General features: G+C 39.9%; 1 protein-coding gene across 2 annotated transcripts in view; it reads right to left on the minus strand.

Annotated features, from left to right (window-relative positions):
- Nucleotides 1-590: 590 nt before the first annotated feature.
- The window catches only part of Ogfrl1 (opioid growth factor receptor like 1), a 17,174-nt gene continuing 773 nt past the window's right edge, over nucleotides 591-16,991 (minus strand). The window contains exons 2-7 of one of the 2 annotated variants that reach the window (XM_033756789.1): nucleotides 13,291-13,377; nucleotides 13,067-13,148; nucleotides 10,554-10,632; nucleotides 10,389-10,455; nucleotides 10,120-10,265; nucleotides 591-6,032 (exon numbers count right to left, since the gene is read on the minus strand). In XM_033756789.1, coding sequence (XP_033612680.1) covers nucleotides 5,372-6,032; nucleotides 10,120-10,265; nucleotides 10,389-10,455; nucleotides 10,554-10,632; nucleotides 13,067-13,148; nucleotides 13,291-13,377 — 1,122 coding nt within the window. In that variant the 3' untranslated portion in view covers nucleotides 591-5,371. The remainder of the gene's footprint in view (nucleotides 6,033-10,119; nucleotides 10,266-10,388; nucleotides 10,456-10,553; nucleotides 10,633-13,066; nucleotides 13,149-13,290; nucleotides 13,378-16,991) is intronic. The other variant, XM_033756790.1, reaches the window with a different exon arrangement.

The raw sequence follows: 16,991 nt of genomic DNA on the forward strand, positions 1-16,991 counted from the left end.
TTAGTCAACCACCAACGCGGGGGTTAAGCTCAGAAGAGGCCATTTGATGAGCTCCACCCGCCACAGCAGTATCCAGGCGGAGGGGGCAGAACTCACGGTGCCCGTGAGAACACGAGTGGGATCTGTTTCCACAGCAATCCCTGAGCCCCTAGGCACCCACAGAGACAGCACAGAGGCCAGGAGCCCCTCTGACCAATTCTCACTTGCTTCCAAGAACTCCGGCTTGGCAGACTTAAAGTTGGTTATGTCTTTATTTCTGTGACTTCTTCCTACTATGTCTCATCTTTTTACTCCTTTTTTTCTTCACATGAAACTAATCTGTTAGCATTGAAAAAATAATGCTCATTTAACCAAGGAGTGCATAACATGGAACATTTCTCAGTCCAAAGCTTATTAAAAACAAATCTCTGTAGTTAATGCAAACTGTTCCACAAACTCCTTTCCAATTTAAAAGAATGAAAAGGATACACACTGTCATTTATCTTTCCATAAGGTTCTCTGATCTAGAACAAAAAAGATCTTTTAGCATAACAAGTGAACATGAACGCCTTTTCTTGTAATCATTTTATTAAAACATACATATGAAAGAACAGCCCAAAACAAATTTTGCATAAGAACTCTAGGGATGGTGGTAATTTAATGTTTCCATGATAGCTTTAAAGATAGACGGGTAATTTACATAGCAGATGCCCAATTGCTCATACTTTTCTAAACAACTACAAAATGGTGGCAAGTAAATGACAGCAGATATTCTGTGAAAATGGACAGCTGTTCAAATTGTGTGTGGAGTCCATGGTGACCTTTGTCCCCAGAACTGGGAGATCTTAGGCCCAGCATCCTCACGGCCCCAGAAGGCTGAGCAACATGGTGCCAGAGGAGCGGGTAGGTCCAGGTCCGGAGTAGGCCCTGACACCCACCCACACTCAACCAACTTTTCCCTCTCCGCCCTCTACTTCCAACAGAGGTTTGGGCCGTGATACAAAGCACTTTATTGGATTGTCCACATGAAAACTTTAATTCAAGAAAACAAGCAAAGAACGAAGTTTTCCCCACAGGTAGCTGAGACAAACTTCACAAGAGAATACAAAAAAGTAGAAGACAAGGAACACTTTCTCTAATCTAGGATAAACGCAAGAACAGGGCTTTTCATAGTCCTAGTGAGATTACAGCATAAAAGTTTCTCAAATTAATTTTAGATTGCTCCAAGTATCTACTAGAATTAAAATTTTAATAGTTTTTCTCATACCACTTTTGCGTCTATATGCATTAAAGAACAAGAAGTAAAAGATAAATATTACTTTCAGTGACTAAAATGCTTAAAGTGAAAATTACAGTGCATACCAAAACTAAGAAAAAGCCTCAATGTAACCACACAAGGTAATCTTTCCTACTCTAAGCCCTGTCTTTGTCAAATATAACACATTGCTGATAATGCGGTGAGTATACGTCTCCGTGAACCAGTGCTCTTGTCTCAAATTACAACTGTTCCAAAATAATAAAGCACCAAGGTAAATGTTACCAACATAACTGATGTCCATGGTTCCCAAAGCTCCTTACGACAAGCTTTCACAATGAGTACAAATGTGAACTTCTGAATGAAAACCCCTTACATTCATAAAGGCACAACTGGACACCTCCAGGCACTCACATAACTATATAATTATTCATAAAACAGTCTGTCCCTGAACACAATCTGCTGGGTGGGTTGGTAACCAGAACAGGCAGGAGGCAGGGAAATACTCACTGTCACCCTAGAGACAATTCACACAAATCTGTTCCTTTAAAAGCAGCACAGAACTCAAAGCTAGAAGTAGTCAGCAGACGCATGCGCCTAACTTCCTAGGTCCAATACTGATTCAGGCCATGTTTCTCTACAACTGCACCCACACTTAAAACGATGCTAGCATTTCTAATTCCATCCTACCTTATTTGTAACACATAGGCCCCACAGGGAAAGGAGTATTTTCTAAGCGAAAAACAAAATAGAGATCTTCAAAACCATCCTTGCGACAAGGGATTTCCTACTCACCCCAAACAGATACTAAAGCCCTGGAGGTATAATTAAGCAAAATCTAGAGCATCTTTTTTTCTTGGGTTATAAAATACAGACTTTTAGGAGAGCCTCAACTATAGTTTTAAAAAATTGCTTGACTTAGTTACTAAGTGCATGGTACTCAGTCGTAACTGTACTTATAAACTTGGGAAATTTCATAGTAAAACAATTAACCAAATATTCTCTACCCATAAATCTAAACAATTTTTGAACAATTGATGAAGTTTATTTCCCAAAATGAATTTGTAAGACTCAGATGTAGCACTGTACTGTTTTCCCCTTTTCACCAGGTCATACTCCCACTCAGATTAAAGTTTAAAAGCTAGAAGCCCAATAGTTCATTTTCTATAAGACACAAAACGAGTATGACAGGTTTTATGGCATTTTTATATGATTATGCTTTTCCAACTGAGCAAAAACTCTTAGAACTTCCCTAAGAACTCCTGCGTTGTAGCTTTATCTTATCCTTGAACCTGGAAAAAAGTTTCACCTTAAACAAAACAACAGAAGTTTTAACTGACAATTAGACTTGATTCAGCGAGAGCAGATAGATCTTCATTTCCATCACAAATACTCTGCATTTCTTGAGACTGAGCTTGAAAATGTGTAATGTTACAATAATCTCAATGTTAGAAACCCCTCTACTATACAGAAATATATCTTATGTCAAAATAATTTCACATATGTGATCTTTGATTATGAAAGCACAAAACACTAGAAATGTATTAGACCGATCAGACAATATATCTATTTGCCATGATATGCAAGTTATTATGTTATCAATAGCCAATATTTAGTAACTTCGCAACCTGTAGAACAACAGTGAAGACTATATATTTGCAAATATTCAATATATTTCTAGCTATTTGGCCATGCTCACTGCATTTTCTATAACATGTTCTCTGCAAATTTTGGCAAGCATGTGGTAGTTTCTGAAAATATAAAACATAGGAGTTAAATCTGGAGGCCAGTTTCTTATCTAAGACACATAAATACATTCTACAGATCTTATTTAAAAAACTATTAAATGTACAAAGTATTCTTAATAGAAAAACTTCTACCTGCAAAAGAAATGGCATCCCCTTCCTTGTTCTCCACTAAATAATTCTATTTACAGATTACATGTAGGAAACACAGTAACAGATATGAATATGCATTTTTAAAACATCATGAAGGAAAAGGCCACTATTTTATATGGAAGCTGGGCAGTTCTACCCTTGAGACAAAATATTTTCATGTTAAATGGTATGACCTAACAGAATCCCTAAAAAATGTTCTAAAAGCTCAGTTGTTAAATGAAAGGCTTTTACCTCCAAGGGCTGTGCTATGTAGCAATTTATAAGTAGTTGAAATTATGTCTGGTAACTGTTTATTAATAGTATTGGATCATATGTATGTAATATTAAATGATCAGAAAGTGGTCTGAACATCTGTCCTATATGAGAAATTTGTAAGACATTCTGAATTACAATCCAGCCCAATCGGACAATATACAGACATCCCGTAATCCTGGGAAACCTCACTGAGATCTGGGGGACGTGGTGATGAGCACCACTTAAAAGGGTCCATGTGTTTCTTACAGGTAAGAGACTGAAATGCAAACCTAGATTGTTAAATCAAACGGTATAAATAGCATAAAGCAAAAATTGACATATCATGACAACTAAAAATGATCAAGCGTTCTATATCTACTTATTGGAATATGGTATATGCTATGTGATTGCTACTGACTCACATAAAAAAGCCAAGGTTAAGCAAATGGGATGGTTTTGTATACATTTCAAAGCAATAAAACCCCAATTCGCCTCTCAGTGTTAACTATTTTTTTAGAAATCCCCTGTGAATGTGTGGGTTGATAAAGGCAACCAAAGATGATAATGTGATACAAAATAGGTCATTTTAAAAATGCTTGCTAGGCATGGTGGCACATGCCCTAATCTGAGAGTGCTGGGAGGCTGAGGCAGGAGGATTGCAAGTTCCAACCTGGTAACAAGCCACTTAGACTGTTTAAAAAAAAGCGGGGGAGGGGGAGGATGTAGCTCAGTGTGTGTCCTGAGTTCATTACCTAATATGGGCAAAAAATTTCTTAAGGGGTTAAGGTAAATAAAATTTTTCTTAAAAGCCTGAGAGATCAAAAAACGGGTCTATTCTGTTCTAAATGAAATAAAGTGAAAATGCCTTATCTATTCATTGTCTATATTTGTATGTAAATTTTGCAGCTCTCATCACAATGTTTGATTTTTCTCATTTCCAATGAATTAGGAATAATGTGGTAGGAAATAAAACTGAGTATGACCAATGCTATGTAACATATTAAGTACTCATTAGAAATGAGTACATGGAATTTCAAACTGTTCTCAATTTCAAAGTTTGATGATGTAAACTTGCATTATATATATATTTGAAGAAACACTGTGAACAAAGCAACATTAGTAAATTCATAATTCCACAGAACACGGATATTTTAGTAATTTAAGGGACTACTATTGATAGTACGAGACATGCCTTTAAAAATTTTTTTTGAATGATTCCCCTTCTCAGTTTTTAATGTTTCAGTCACCTACATCTAGAAGCAACCACCAAAATTATATGGAATAGCCACAGAAAGCAAAATATTTTTTTTAACTCTTGCACCAAAATTTGTTTTCAAGCACTTAATAGAGAAAACACTATTATTTTAAACAAAAAAAATTTCTAAAATCATACAGTAAAAAGTCCCTCTACTCCATTTAGATGTCGATATCAAAGATGGAGGCTGATGATGGGGGGGGCAAATGGGGGAGACAGCGCCACCAAGTGAGCAGGGTAGGTCAGAGATTTCCAGGGACATCCATTCTGTTTATCACACTAAAAATAAGCACAATGAGGTGCAGTCAAAGAATCCAAATTATTTTCTGAATATATTTGAGAAGACCAAAACTCTTTCTCTCAGCTTCAAAAATTAATCTACAAATCAGGGGAAAAGGTGTAGTGATGTAATGAAATTATTCTATTGATTTTCTTCATGGAGATTAATCTCTCAAAACATCAGATAAACCAACTACTACATGGTTTCTTCTTGAAAATTACCTAGAAGCAGCATCATTGAGAGAATTTGAGAACTCACATCCTAAAACATTCATTTATTGGCTCTCATCTTGAAACAATTATTAAATATCCGACTGTCATCCAAAATAAAACAACAACAAAATGTTAACAATGGAAATCACAATCAGAGGGCTCACATCTGAAATGTGACCTTGTCCCCGTTCCTTCAGATAGTCTTAGCTTTTCCCTCTCTTGTCCTAAGCTGGGCTGTGGCTTTCTGGGGGTTCACTGTCACGGAGTCTCCTTACGGCAGCTGGTACTCTGCGCCTCTTCTCTGTCGTCTTCGCCATGGTTTTCACCCTCTTCCTCTTTTTCAGAGGGAGAAGAGCTCTCACTGTTTTCTGCAAGGTTACTCCCTGTGTGTTCCGGCCGCGAACCTGCACTGTCAGCCCCTCTATCCTCGGGGTTTGTGGGCTTTGCGGGGTCAGTGCGGGGCTCTGGGCCGGGCCGCCCCGTCTCTTCCCCAGGCTCTTTGGGTGCCACTTTCTTCTCTTCGGCTGTTTTGCTATTTAAGTGAACAGCTGTGGAGGAATTTTTGCAGTCCTTGGCTTTTTTGTGCACAGAAGTCTGCCCGTTGTGACTGGAGCCGAGAGGGACCGCCAGCTTCGGGCCCTTGCCCGTCTCGGCCTGCTCCTTCCTCGGCGGCCCCCAGATGAAGTTCTCGGAAGGCCTGTAATGTTTCTGGGCAAACCGCAGGAGCTTTCTCCTTTCTCTCCTGTCTCTGATGGTATAAACAAAATACTCCAGCGCGCTCTGCTTAATGTTGGGAATGGTGTTTTCCACAAGAGCCTCATGAAGAATAAATTTTACAAGAGGAGATTTAAAACTTTCATATCCCAGCTCACCGAGGCTCTTAAGAATACGGGTGATTCTTAGATAGTTGTGCTGAGACCTGGAAGAGAAGATTGAATAAAATGAGGGGGAAATTGTGCGGTGGAAAGTAAGAAGATAGAAATTACTGGAGTAACATCTTTAACGGAAATGTAAGACAAAGAAATAGGCACTGTAATGACTTTTAATAAGTCCTATCAGATACCACTATGAATAGAGCATAATCTATTAATGTATTAAACCCTATGCCTTCAGGTAATGCCAGTCTAACTCAAAGCGCATAAACTCTCCGTTTTAAATTCATATGAGAAAAATATTTTGGTCTACATTTATCCTCAGTGATGCTGAACTTTTTCTTTTATTATTAAATTCACTGAAGACAGATGATCTTACAGAGCACTTACAAATTCATCTCACATCGTCACAAGAAGGGTGAACAGAGCAGTAAGATACTTTGAAAGGGCCAGAGAGACAATGTTCACACACCTTTTACTTGGTGTAACAGTTACAATTTGTGTAACAGGTGAAAGTATAGGCTTCGGAGGTAGCCACACCCTGGCCCTGTATCTTAGGCAAAATTATAATGTCTAAGTCTCAGAATCTTCATTTGTAAAACAGGAAAAATGGCCCACAACTTACTGGACTGTTGTAAGAATCAAATGAAATGATACATCTTTAAAGAATATAAAAGTAAACATCAGGTACTATTTTAAAGTATTATTTCCATAGTTATTACCTAAAGATTTGTTATTGAGACTATATTTGTACCTGTCCTAACTTCACAACTTAATTTTTCTTTCATTCTGCCAAGTTTCAACACCTTACCTTAACTACAGAATTATGTCTTATTTCCTATGGCCTTGATTTTCCAAGATTACACCAATTTCTCCTCTCTCTATCAAAACTAAGGCCATTATGTGGCTGTCTTCCAAATCTGTTTTGTTGACATTTACAGTCTATTTCCCCAACTTCATTCAGATCAAACCCAGCTTTATTACACCTGCCTGGCCAAGCCCTAAAGGAGTTCTCAGCTAACTGTATTAATCACATGCACTGTCAACAGCTCCAGTATTTATTTACCTAATACTGCTACACAACCAGAACCTGGGCTTACTTCTGACTTCCTGAAAACCCATTTTGTATTTCAAACACTGAACTTCTGTGAGTATTGCATATACCTGCCCTAGCTTCTAAAACTGTGCAGAGTTTTTACTTAGGAATATGAAGACAGTTATTTGGGGAGGGTACAGAAAGATGTCAATACATTATTTGAAGTGTGGAAGGAGGTATGGTTCTATGATCTTATATTTTAATGAGAGAATCTGGACAAAACAAAAAAAATCTTAATTATTCAGGATACTGGAAAAGACAAATCCAATGTCTTACATCTACATACTTCTAAATGTTTACAAAAAAAAAAATTCTTAAGATTCAATGCTTTGAAGCCAAAAGGATAAAACATAGTAGAGAGGTTTCAGTTTTATGAATCTGTATTTTTAATAGAGGAGAGAAAAGTGTTTTAAACCAATACAATTTGGATAAAATTAAGACAATGTGCAATTAACAACAGGACTGACTTGGCTGTTACAGTCACGTGGAGATTGTTCCAAAAAATGACAAAACTCTTAAGTAACATCTGCTTTACAAATCTAAGAGAAAAGATGCACACAAGGCAGAGGAATGTTATAATAGGTGCCATGTGACAAAATAAATGCTATATTTGCCACCAGCACAATTTCACGTAACCAATCTAGGATGAATCAGCAAGTGAAACTTTTCCTACACGTGTCCATATCCACACATTCTCCAGTTAAAGATATTTACACAACAGTATAAAAGGACACAGCCTGGAGGGGTGGTGGTGGAAATGAAGTAAGTTATATGCACAATTACCTCAACACGAAACCCATTAATCCGTTTATCCTTTCTGCACTAATACAAAAAGAGGGGGAAACACGCACTCAGCTTGAAGAAAATGACGGCTTGAAGAAAATGACGACCAGCATTCTAGAATGAAACTGCAGGAGGAACCGACTGGGTATTTCCCTATGATCTGAAGTAAACGTCACAGAGAAACGCACAGTGAATGGGGTAGAGGGATGTCCTAAAACTCTGGGCAGTCTTGGGTGGGACAGCAGATGAAGGGGAGAATCCGGGCTTCCGCACAGAGGCAAGAGCCAAACCAGTGACGGCACTGCCAGGGTGCGAGGTCGGGGAAGCGAGAGCACACAACCAGCAGAACAAGCAGGAGTCGGAGAACGGAAGTGGAAAAGCACGACAGCAATACAAGCCCACGACAACTAAAGCTGGAAGTACATGTTAATGGTTAGTCCGTACACTTGTACTTCCTGTCTGAAAACATTTCGCTTCCTCTAGCATGCTCACGTGGATCATCCATATTACTTCATTTCACTTTGATTCAGTATTCCTTTACTTACCTACTACAAATATACTCAGTTCCCTGACTAAAAAATTCAAGATGCCACAAAGATTAAAACTCAGATAAGCAATGACATTTAAGAACAAGTCAGAAACGGACCCAAGTGAAGAAAAATGAATAGACATTTTCACCTCATCCTACATAATTTGTTCAAATCTAGTCAATAAAAATTTTTGGCAACTAAGTCAGAGATGAAACATGCTCTCCGACAGATTCTCAGATCCAGAGCTGGAAAGGCCGAGGGGGGCAAGGGTGGTGGAAGGAAAGGTAACCGGATGGACAGACAGTTCAGGTTGCCTCTTCTGACACTTCAAGTTTTCAGAAATGGCTTTGTTTCTAGCTATAAATCCCAGAATGTGACGATAAAACTAAGGAGGATTTAAGATGAAGATGATATTTCTGCTCCACATTTATTCATTCAAAAAATTTACTAGGCAAGATCGTTATTCCAACCAAAAATAACGTGTGTGTGTGTGTGTGTGTGTGTGTGTGTGTGTGTGTGTGTGTAGAGGGGGGGATCTTTAAAATGACAAAAGTGAGTACACAGAAAAAGAGGCACTGTTAGACCTGTTCCAAAGGCTTGTTTTCACTATGCTTTGTGTCAACAGCCACCTGGGCAGAGCTTCTCTGACAGTGAGACAGTCCGCTTTGCTGGGTAGGCAGACGTGTGTACATCCACTCACACTTCAAGGCTTCTTACAAACCGCAATTCACTTGAGTCATGAGTTCAGGGTCTTCCAGTCAAGATCATAAAGCTTTCTGCCGACACCTTCCACGTCCAAGTACAACCTCCCACTTTACTAGCACTGATTAAAACTAAAAGTGTAAAAAGATGGAAGTTCTAGAAAGACACAAAAGATTTAGGTAACTGATGCCAAAACTGTGATTATTTTTGGCCAAACAGGAGTTGGTTGTTAGTTTTATTTATTTATTTTTTTCCCTTAGCACTTGGCCAGTAGAGGTAACGATAATGTGCCAAAAACTGCTTTAAACTGTAGGCTGTAAGGTCCAGCACTCATAAGTCACCCTATAATTAAAAAGGAAAAAAAGCTAGGCTGTGTATGAAGAAAATATTTTTTAAAAAATAAACCTTGGTTACGAGTATTAATGAAAGTTATAAATATCCAAGCAAAAGGACACAGCAAAACAAATCCGAATGAGCTATGATAAATATTTCTTCTTGGATTTTCTGATTAACCAGAATTGCTTGTTTTTTTATATAAATAGTGAAGATAAATTATAATTTTTGTCTGTTTGAATAAAAAAGTATGGTCACACTGCATTCGTATAAAATGATTTTATGCCATAGTCTTAATTCATGGATTTGTTCTAAGGCACCAAGTGCAAAGACGCTGGGAATAGACCACGTCCCTAAAAGCCTGCAGCCTAGGCACATGGATACAAAGAACTATACACAAGCAAACTCCGTAAGTTCCGAGAGACATGACAGAAAGAAAGCGCAGCCACAGCTGCTGCCAGTGGGAGGGCTCAGGAAGAAACAGTCCTGAGGCAGAAGAGCTGTGTTTGTGTTTGGAATTCAGGTCTTCGGCTGTTGCCATTTTGTTTAATACAGAACAAGGAACAGAACGCATCTCAGGTTGGCTTCCAAGTCCAACTTCCTAAACCCCACTGCTGCCTGTTCCTATGTTCCACGAAGATCTCTGCCCACAAGAAAACAGCACTGGTTCATTGCTGGGGCTTTACTTACTCATTTAGATGCTGAAATCTTTCCTGCCAGTTAACAGCCCGAGCAACATTCCCTGTTTTATCAATCAATTTTATTCCAAAAAACTCCAGCATCATTTTATAAGCCAGGAGGAATCTTCTAATAGCTTCTTTTGTCTTTTTGAACTCCTAATATAAAGGACATAAAAAAAGAAAAAATAAAGTTCCTTGAAATAACTCAGTAGCTACAGGCACAATAAAATAACAAAAGGATTCTTCAACCTCATATAAAGTGAAATAAGCTTCAATTACCTCAATTTCATATGTAGTCAGTTCTTTAGCGTAAAAGTTCAAGCCTTGCTCTCGTAGGGGAAACAGCCTATTTTTTTAAAAAAAATAAATCTTTCTATTAACATTGTTTGGAAAACAAACATGATGAAGCAGGATACAGTTCAAGGTAAAGAGTACATAACTGACCACTGAATGTAGGTGTGGTTGTGCTCCAGCTTTTCGTAATCTCCTCGCCACTTATTTAGAACTTCTTCAATGTAAACACCTAAACAGCAAACATTGAGAAAATAAACCAGACATTCAAAACATCATAAAAGCATTTTAAGATGTAAATCATTTGAGTTTATATTAAAAGTTCTCAAAATTTAAAAATAGCACAAAAGAATAATGCTTTTAGCTGGAATTTAGCTCATTGGTTCCGCTGCCTGCTTTGCAAGAGCAAGGTCCCTAGTTTGATCCCTGGTACCAAAAAAAAAAAAAAAAAAAAAAAAAAAAATTAAAAAAAAGAATGCTTTTAAAAAACAAATGCCCTATGTCATATACTCAGATAATAAGCTGCATATTGAAAAAACAACATTATCTCAAATCACAGAAAGTTTTATTGGGCAGTGTAAAGCAGAGGTTAGCAAATGAGGGCCTGCTAGCTATTTTGTAAATAAAGTTTTATTGGAATACTGCCATGCACATCCAAGGATGTATTGACTACGGCTGCTTTTTACTACAGGATGAGAGTTGAGTAGTTGCGGTGGCAGAGAACAACAGTTCTGCAAAGCCTAGAATATTTTACGATCTGCTCTCCTACAGAAAACTCCCCCAGTGTTATATCTCCATTTTAGTAAGTGAGGAAAGTATAATATGCTGAAAGTCACACACTAGAAGGAAGTAAACCTAAGAGTACAAGCCAGGTCTTTCTGCTGCCAGAAAGCAATTCCTTTTCATCACATCCTGTGGTTTCCCTGGAAGAACTCACTATAACAACACTGTCCTGGTTCTTACGTTGACTACGGTCCTCACAGTTGGCCCATCAGTAGCAAAGGACTTCTCTAAACTCACATCTAACCCTTGTTTCCTAAAGTAGGCACCGGTTTTTACGTGAGGACTGCTCTCAAAAGGTTTGGTAATAGTTGTTTTGCATCATACTGCTGGCTCTGATAGCATGTTGGAACCATTTGCGTCTTTAATATTGTTTTCCCCTCCAATCACCTCTACTCCTACTTAATAAGTAAAGTATGCCTTTGCACACCATGTTCACTGGCAAGTGAGTATGTGAGGGTATGTGTGTGAATGTGTATATACTGGAAAGGGAAGTGTGGTAGTTGACATAATTTATAAAATACAACCAGAGTAACATTTTATGTGACTTTCAAATTTAAAATTTTAAAATCTTAAAAGATTTCAAAATAAATTCTGTAACAAAGATTACAAAAAATGAATATACTGCTTGACGTCAGTGCTTTAAATTACTATATCAAAAATTAATTTGTTACTGCAAACAAAAGTTAAAACTGTCTTTATGTTCAATATTTTTAGTACTTAAAGGTAATGTTTTAGCTGAGTTTTATGAATTGTTGCATTTCTTCAAAAGCTTTGCTTACTCCAAGTTCTAAAAAGACTAGCAATTTAATTACTATTTTTCTATCAGTTAAAAAAAAAAAGCACCTTCCTATCATCAGTAAATACAACAGTGTAGTCTGTTTTGGGGATTTCCTTCTAAAGCACAGCAGACTCCTCGCTTACCAGAAAGTTCAGGACAGGCAGGCTGGGCTACTTTAGCAATGTTCTCAGCAGCAGCCAGTACTTCGTGCAGTGCACAATCCCGGGATGCCGCCTCCTCACACCTTACTTCAGCCGTGAGCTCTCCCTCCCCGTTAGCTCACCAAAGCAGGCAAGCTCTTGCCCTTCTGAGAGCCTTACAATCCGTGACCCTCAGGCCCCACCTCACAGGGCTGTGGATTTGGCTCCGTTTCTACTGAGAGCAAAGAGCAGAGACCAGGACCCTCTGGTCACTCACAGAGAAAAGGCTGCCATGTGGCGCCTCTGAGAAATATGTAATTCTGCAGTCAAACTCCCAAAGCAGCTGCCTCTTCTCGCCAGGGGTTTGGAACAGAGCCTGGGAGGGCAAGCGCAGCACTGTGCAGGAGACAGTTTGCTCTGCAGTGCCGGGCAGAGACCATGAGTCTGAAAACTGACCTGAGGGGTGACTCCGAAGACAGCAACACTTCAGGCGAGGTGCATCAGAAAGAGCAGCACAACCTGAAAGCTAGACCCAGCCCCACTCGTGATGACCCAGCAGGTCAGTCCTTTCAGCTCCGGCTCCCAGCAAGCTCACCTTTCCCGTGAGAAAGCTGAATCTGAACTCAGCACAGTCCTCCATAATCAAACTCTACAGTTCTCTAAGCTCTTACCTTTTCATCTCCGGAAGAAGTTTTGCCTACCACCTTTAAGATAACAGCCGAACAGCAGTGACATACAGACAGCAGGAAGGGATCGCTAATTAACAGCAGTCACCCCAGGATTCACCGGGAGGACAGAACACCTCGAGAGCCCACAGCTGTGGGGACACATCAGACGGTGTAGCAAAGTCAAGTCAATCAACCAACAAGGGCGCTAAGAACCCACTAAGCATGGAATAAACAAAGTACACACACGTGTTTGTATTCTTTAAAGTTTGCTTTTTACCAAGGGAGCAGGTTACTCACCATCTGGCTTAAATGGAATTTTGTTCTTATAAAAACGAAGATTGCTCAAATCATTTTGATATCGAATGTCTTTGAAGTTCTGCTAAAAGAAAAACATAAGTCAACCTCCAGTATATGGAAATAGAGAAAAGGCATAGGGCCCTTCTCACAAGTGTTCTTACTGCATCATAAAACAGAAAGAAAAAATTTTACATTAAAAAAAAAAAAAAAGTCTATACTCTTACCGGGTACTGGTGTCGGTATTTGTACAAATCTCTTGCAGCATAAAAACTTCTCTTTGGTTTAGTAGTTGCTTCAGTGGATTCACCATCCTAAAATAAAAAGTGAAACTCCATTTACATGGTGAGGCAATTAAATTTTCACTGGAAATTTTCCAGAAGAAATTTAAAATAATGAATGTCCATAAAGAAACCCAAAAATTGTCAACCTATCCAAACTCCTGAAAATATCCTAAGTACCTTTTTCAAATAATGATTATCAGCAACATTTACTGGCGTTCTACTTTCTTTCTTTGCACACACAAAAAAAAATTTGTCCTAAGGTATAATGCTAAATTTTTAAAAAATTTTTCTCTTCACCAAGTGACTTTAGAGGAGAAATGTTATGGATCAATGTCTATCAGGGAAAAAAAAACTCAGAATGAACTCAAAATGTATTTTACCAATGTAACACCCAGTGGTGCAATGACAAGGCTTATTTTTGAATGAGTTAAGGTGATAAATCAATTTTACAAAGAAAATTGTCATTAAATGTGCAACATTTATTTGTACCTGAAAGTCAAGGAATATTTTCGAAAGAAAAGAAGGATACAAACTAGTTTTCTAAACTCCATCCTTTTAGTACCATTGCAAATATGGAAAGGCATGAATAACCATCTATGCACTCCGCGATAACACGATGTGTTACAATCAGCGTATTTAAAAGAAATATCCATAAAGTAACCAAAAGCTCCCCAATGGAATGGGCATCAGAGAGAAGTAATTTATGTGTGGTAGTTTATTCGTACTATTGCCATTCTAAGCAAAATTCCCACCACCGTGCAGCCGTTTAAGATGCAGGTCAACAGAATCAGTCTGTGCCCTAACTAGATTCTTACTATGATGTATGATAAAGTCTTTGTATCCAGTGTCGAGCAGAAGGAGAACGAGACTGAGGAGGAGGAAGAAGACTGCAATGTTTAGACCGAATGCTCTTGTATGAGCTTTTGCCCCAGCTCCTAATCCTACCTCCTCCACCCCGTCTGTTGACAGACTGCACGCGATGCAAAGTTCACACATTTTTAAAGAGATGCGATTCTCACTCTTACTACAAAGACAAAGATACTGACTTTAACACCATACTCTCTGACGTTTAGCATTAGTTACTCTGTCATGTTACATAAGCAAGGAAAAACTTAAATTCCAGTCCTCACCACACACTTCAAAATAGCTCTGCCTAGCAAGTTTCCGAATCCATTTGGCCTGAGCTACAACCACATGAATCATCATCTACATTTGTGTAGAAAGGACTTTTCCATTTACAAAGCACTCATATGTATATTGTTTAATCTGATTCTTATAAGTCATCTGCTTGGCACTTATTAGTGTATCCATCTTAGAAACAAGGTACCTTAAACTCAGATAAACTGAACAAGCCCCAGAGCCCAGGGACAGTAGGTGAACTGGCCAGGTTCCAAATCCAACGAATTAGGTCTGAATCCATTTCAGAAAAGAAGAAGAATATATGGAAAACTTTGGTATAAAATCAATAGCCCAAAACTTGGAATGGGGAACCTAGTGTGACCTGTAACATTGCCATTTAGTATTTAAGCCCGTCACTGGCTGAATCCTAGCTTTAGAATCTGTGAAATGAAGACAGTGGCCTGTTCTCCACGACTGCCGTGAGGGTGACTGCCTCCCCTGACCTTTACCTGCACCAGCTGTCCAGCATCTGCCCTGCTCCTCCAACCCCTTCTCCTGCGGGCACTCCTAACCCTTTCACCACTCGGCTGAGGATTCTGCCCTTTAACACACTGTTCCTCTTCTCTGAATCACCAAAACTCCCCTCCTGGATACTCCCCGCAACAAACCCACATGCTGTAGTAGCTCAGCTCTTAAACACACAACACCTACCGCACACACAGTTTGCGCCTCTGCTCCCTTTCTCAGTAAACCGACAGCAAAGAACTGCAATTCAAATTCCCTGTTCTTCCTCTTCTTTCTCCTGTGATCCACCCCAACCAGAACGCCATCGAAGCGGCTCTAGTGAACTTGACCAACAAAGACCCATCTTGCCAGACCATTTCCCAGTGCTCATCTCGGTGAGCTGCCCACAGTCCTGAGCCAGCGAAAGCCCGCCTTCCTCTGCCCAACACATGGTCAGCGCCTGGGACGCTGGGTTACTCTGGTCTCACCAGTCTCCTTTCTTAGCCTCTCGTACTGGCTCCTCTCTTCCCATGACCGGGGCTCAACCCTCTTCACTTCCAGATCACTTCTCATCTCCCAGCGATTTTAACACCAATAACCTTCGAGGCTGACAGTCTGGCCCTGGGCTGAGCCTCTATTCATATGTATGAGTGACTACTCAACAGCTGTCCTGAAGGGTGCCAATCTCAAAGCAATGCTTGAGGCAGGCTCCAGAGCTGCTCTGTCCCGACGTTTCCTCATCTTAGATAAGGACACCATCATCTGTCCAAAATCCACTGGGACTCCAATGATATCAAGGACAGACACATGAGCAGTCTACAATATACTTCAGAGGCAGCTCCAGGGAAACCTAGGAAGGGGTTGACCGTCAGGAGGAGGGGAGTCAAAATGCAAAATTCAAAACACTGTTCAATAACTTCGATGGTGACACTAACAAGGAAAAACATTATGATTAAAGGGGAACGGGGCATCGGTGTGGTCCAGTGTTTATTGAGGTGGCAATGAATTGAAACACTAATTGTTATACTGCTTTTCACAGATCGGTCTATTTAGTTGGACTGACTCTCAGCTGTTTACCGGTTTGCCAAAATTACTTAATTGGGAGACCAAATGGGAAGGAAAACACCGGGACAAACAGCATCTAATACCTCCCTGCAGCTGGGTTAGCAGTGCAAAAGGACAGGGACGTCAACCAGAGAAAAGAGGTAGAGACACTCAGAATTCCAACAGGTCCAAGGCTGACAGATGTGTTTAGGTTCGCATCATCCTCTCTTCGCACGATCTTAGGTGAGTCTCTCTCCGTAAACCTCAGTTTTCTCTCAAATAGGGATTAACAACAGCAAGCTCCCACCCTCAAATTGCATTTAATGTAAATAATCTGTTCCCCTGGATCCTGCAGTAAGGTTTTCCGACCCCTCCTTCCTGAGCGGATATCATCATCAAGAATGCTGGGGTATGTAGGTGATGATCCCTTAAACTCTCTGGTCACACTGGCGTTGGGGCTCCATTTTCCAACCTCGACTCCCCCGAAAATGATTAAGAGGAGGCCTCTCGTAGAACCACATACTCACTTTTCAGAGAAGAGCTACACAACTGCTTTTAAAGTTTCTGATTTTTCAGTCCATCAGAGGCTAAAGAGGCCCTGTCTTCCAAGCTGCATTTGTCAAATGACTCACGCACAGTCGGATCAACAAGTCTTCGGGGTGACATAAGATTTTTGAGGAATGCCCTGAACTCGGGGAAAGGCCTCACCTGGACGACGAACTGGCGTTTTAACTTTGGATGGGAACCTTCTACGCTACTTTTAATGGCCGTAAGGGCGACTGGCCGCCTGGCATTTATTAGTTTTTTTCCCCCAACGACACGCACGAGACGAGTTTCACAATCCTCTATTTTTAGACAGGTTCCTCCGCCCCACCTTCGCCTCTCCCAGCCGCGCTGCAGAGGCGAAGAAAACACCCGTTCAAGTTGGGCTCGCGCTGGAGGAGTCCCCCGGGCTCCCACGGCCAGGCCCAGGCCAG

The sequence above is a fragment of the Fukomys damarensis genome, unplaced genomic scaffold (assembly GCF_012274545.1).
Source record: "Fukomys damarensis isolate Sample0158 unplaced genomic scaffold, DMR_v1.0_HiC HiC_scaffold_27, whole genome shotgun sequence".
NCBI lineage: Eukaryota > Metazoa > Chordata > Mammalia > Rodentia > Bathyergidae > Fukomys > Fukomys damarensis.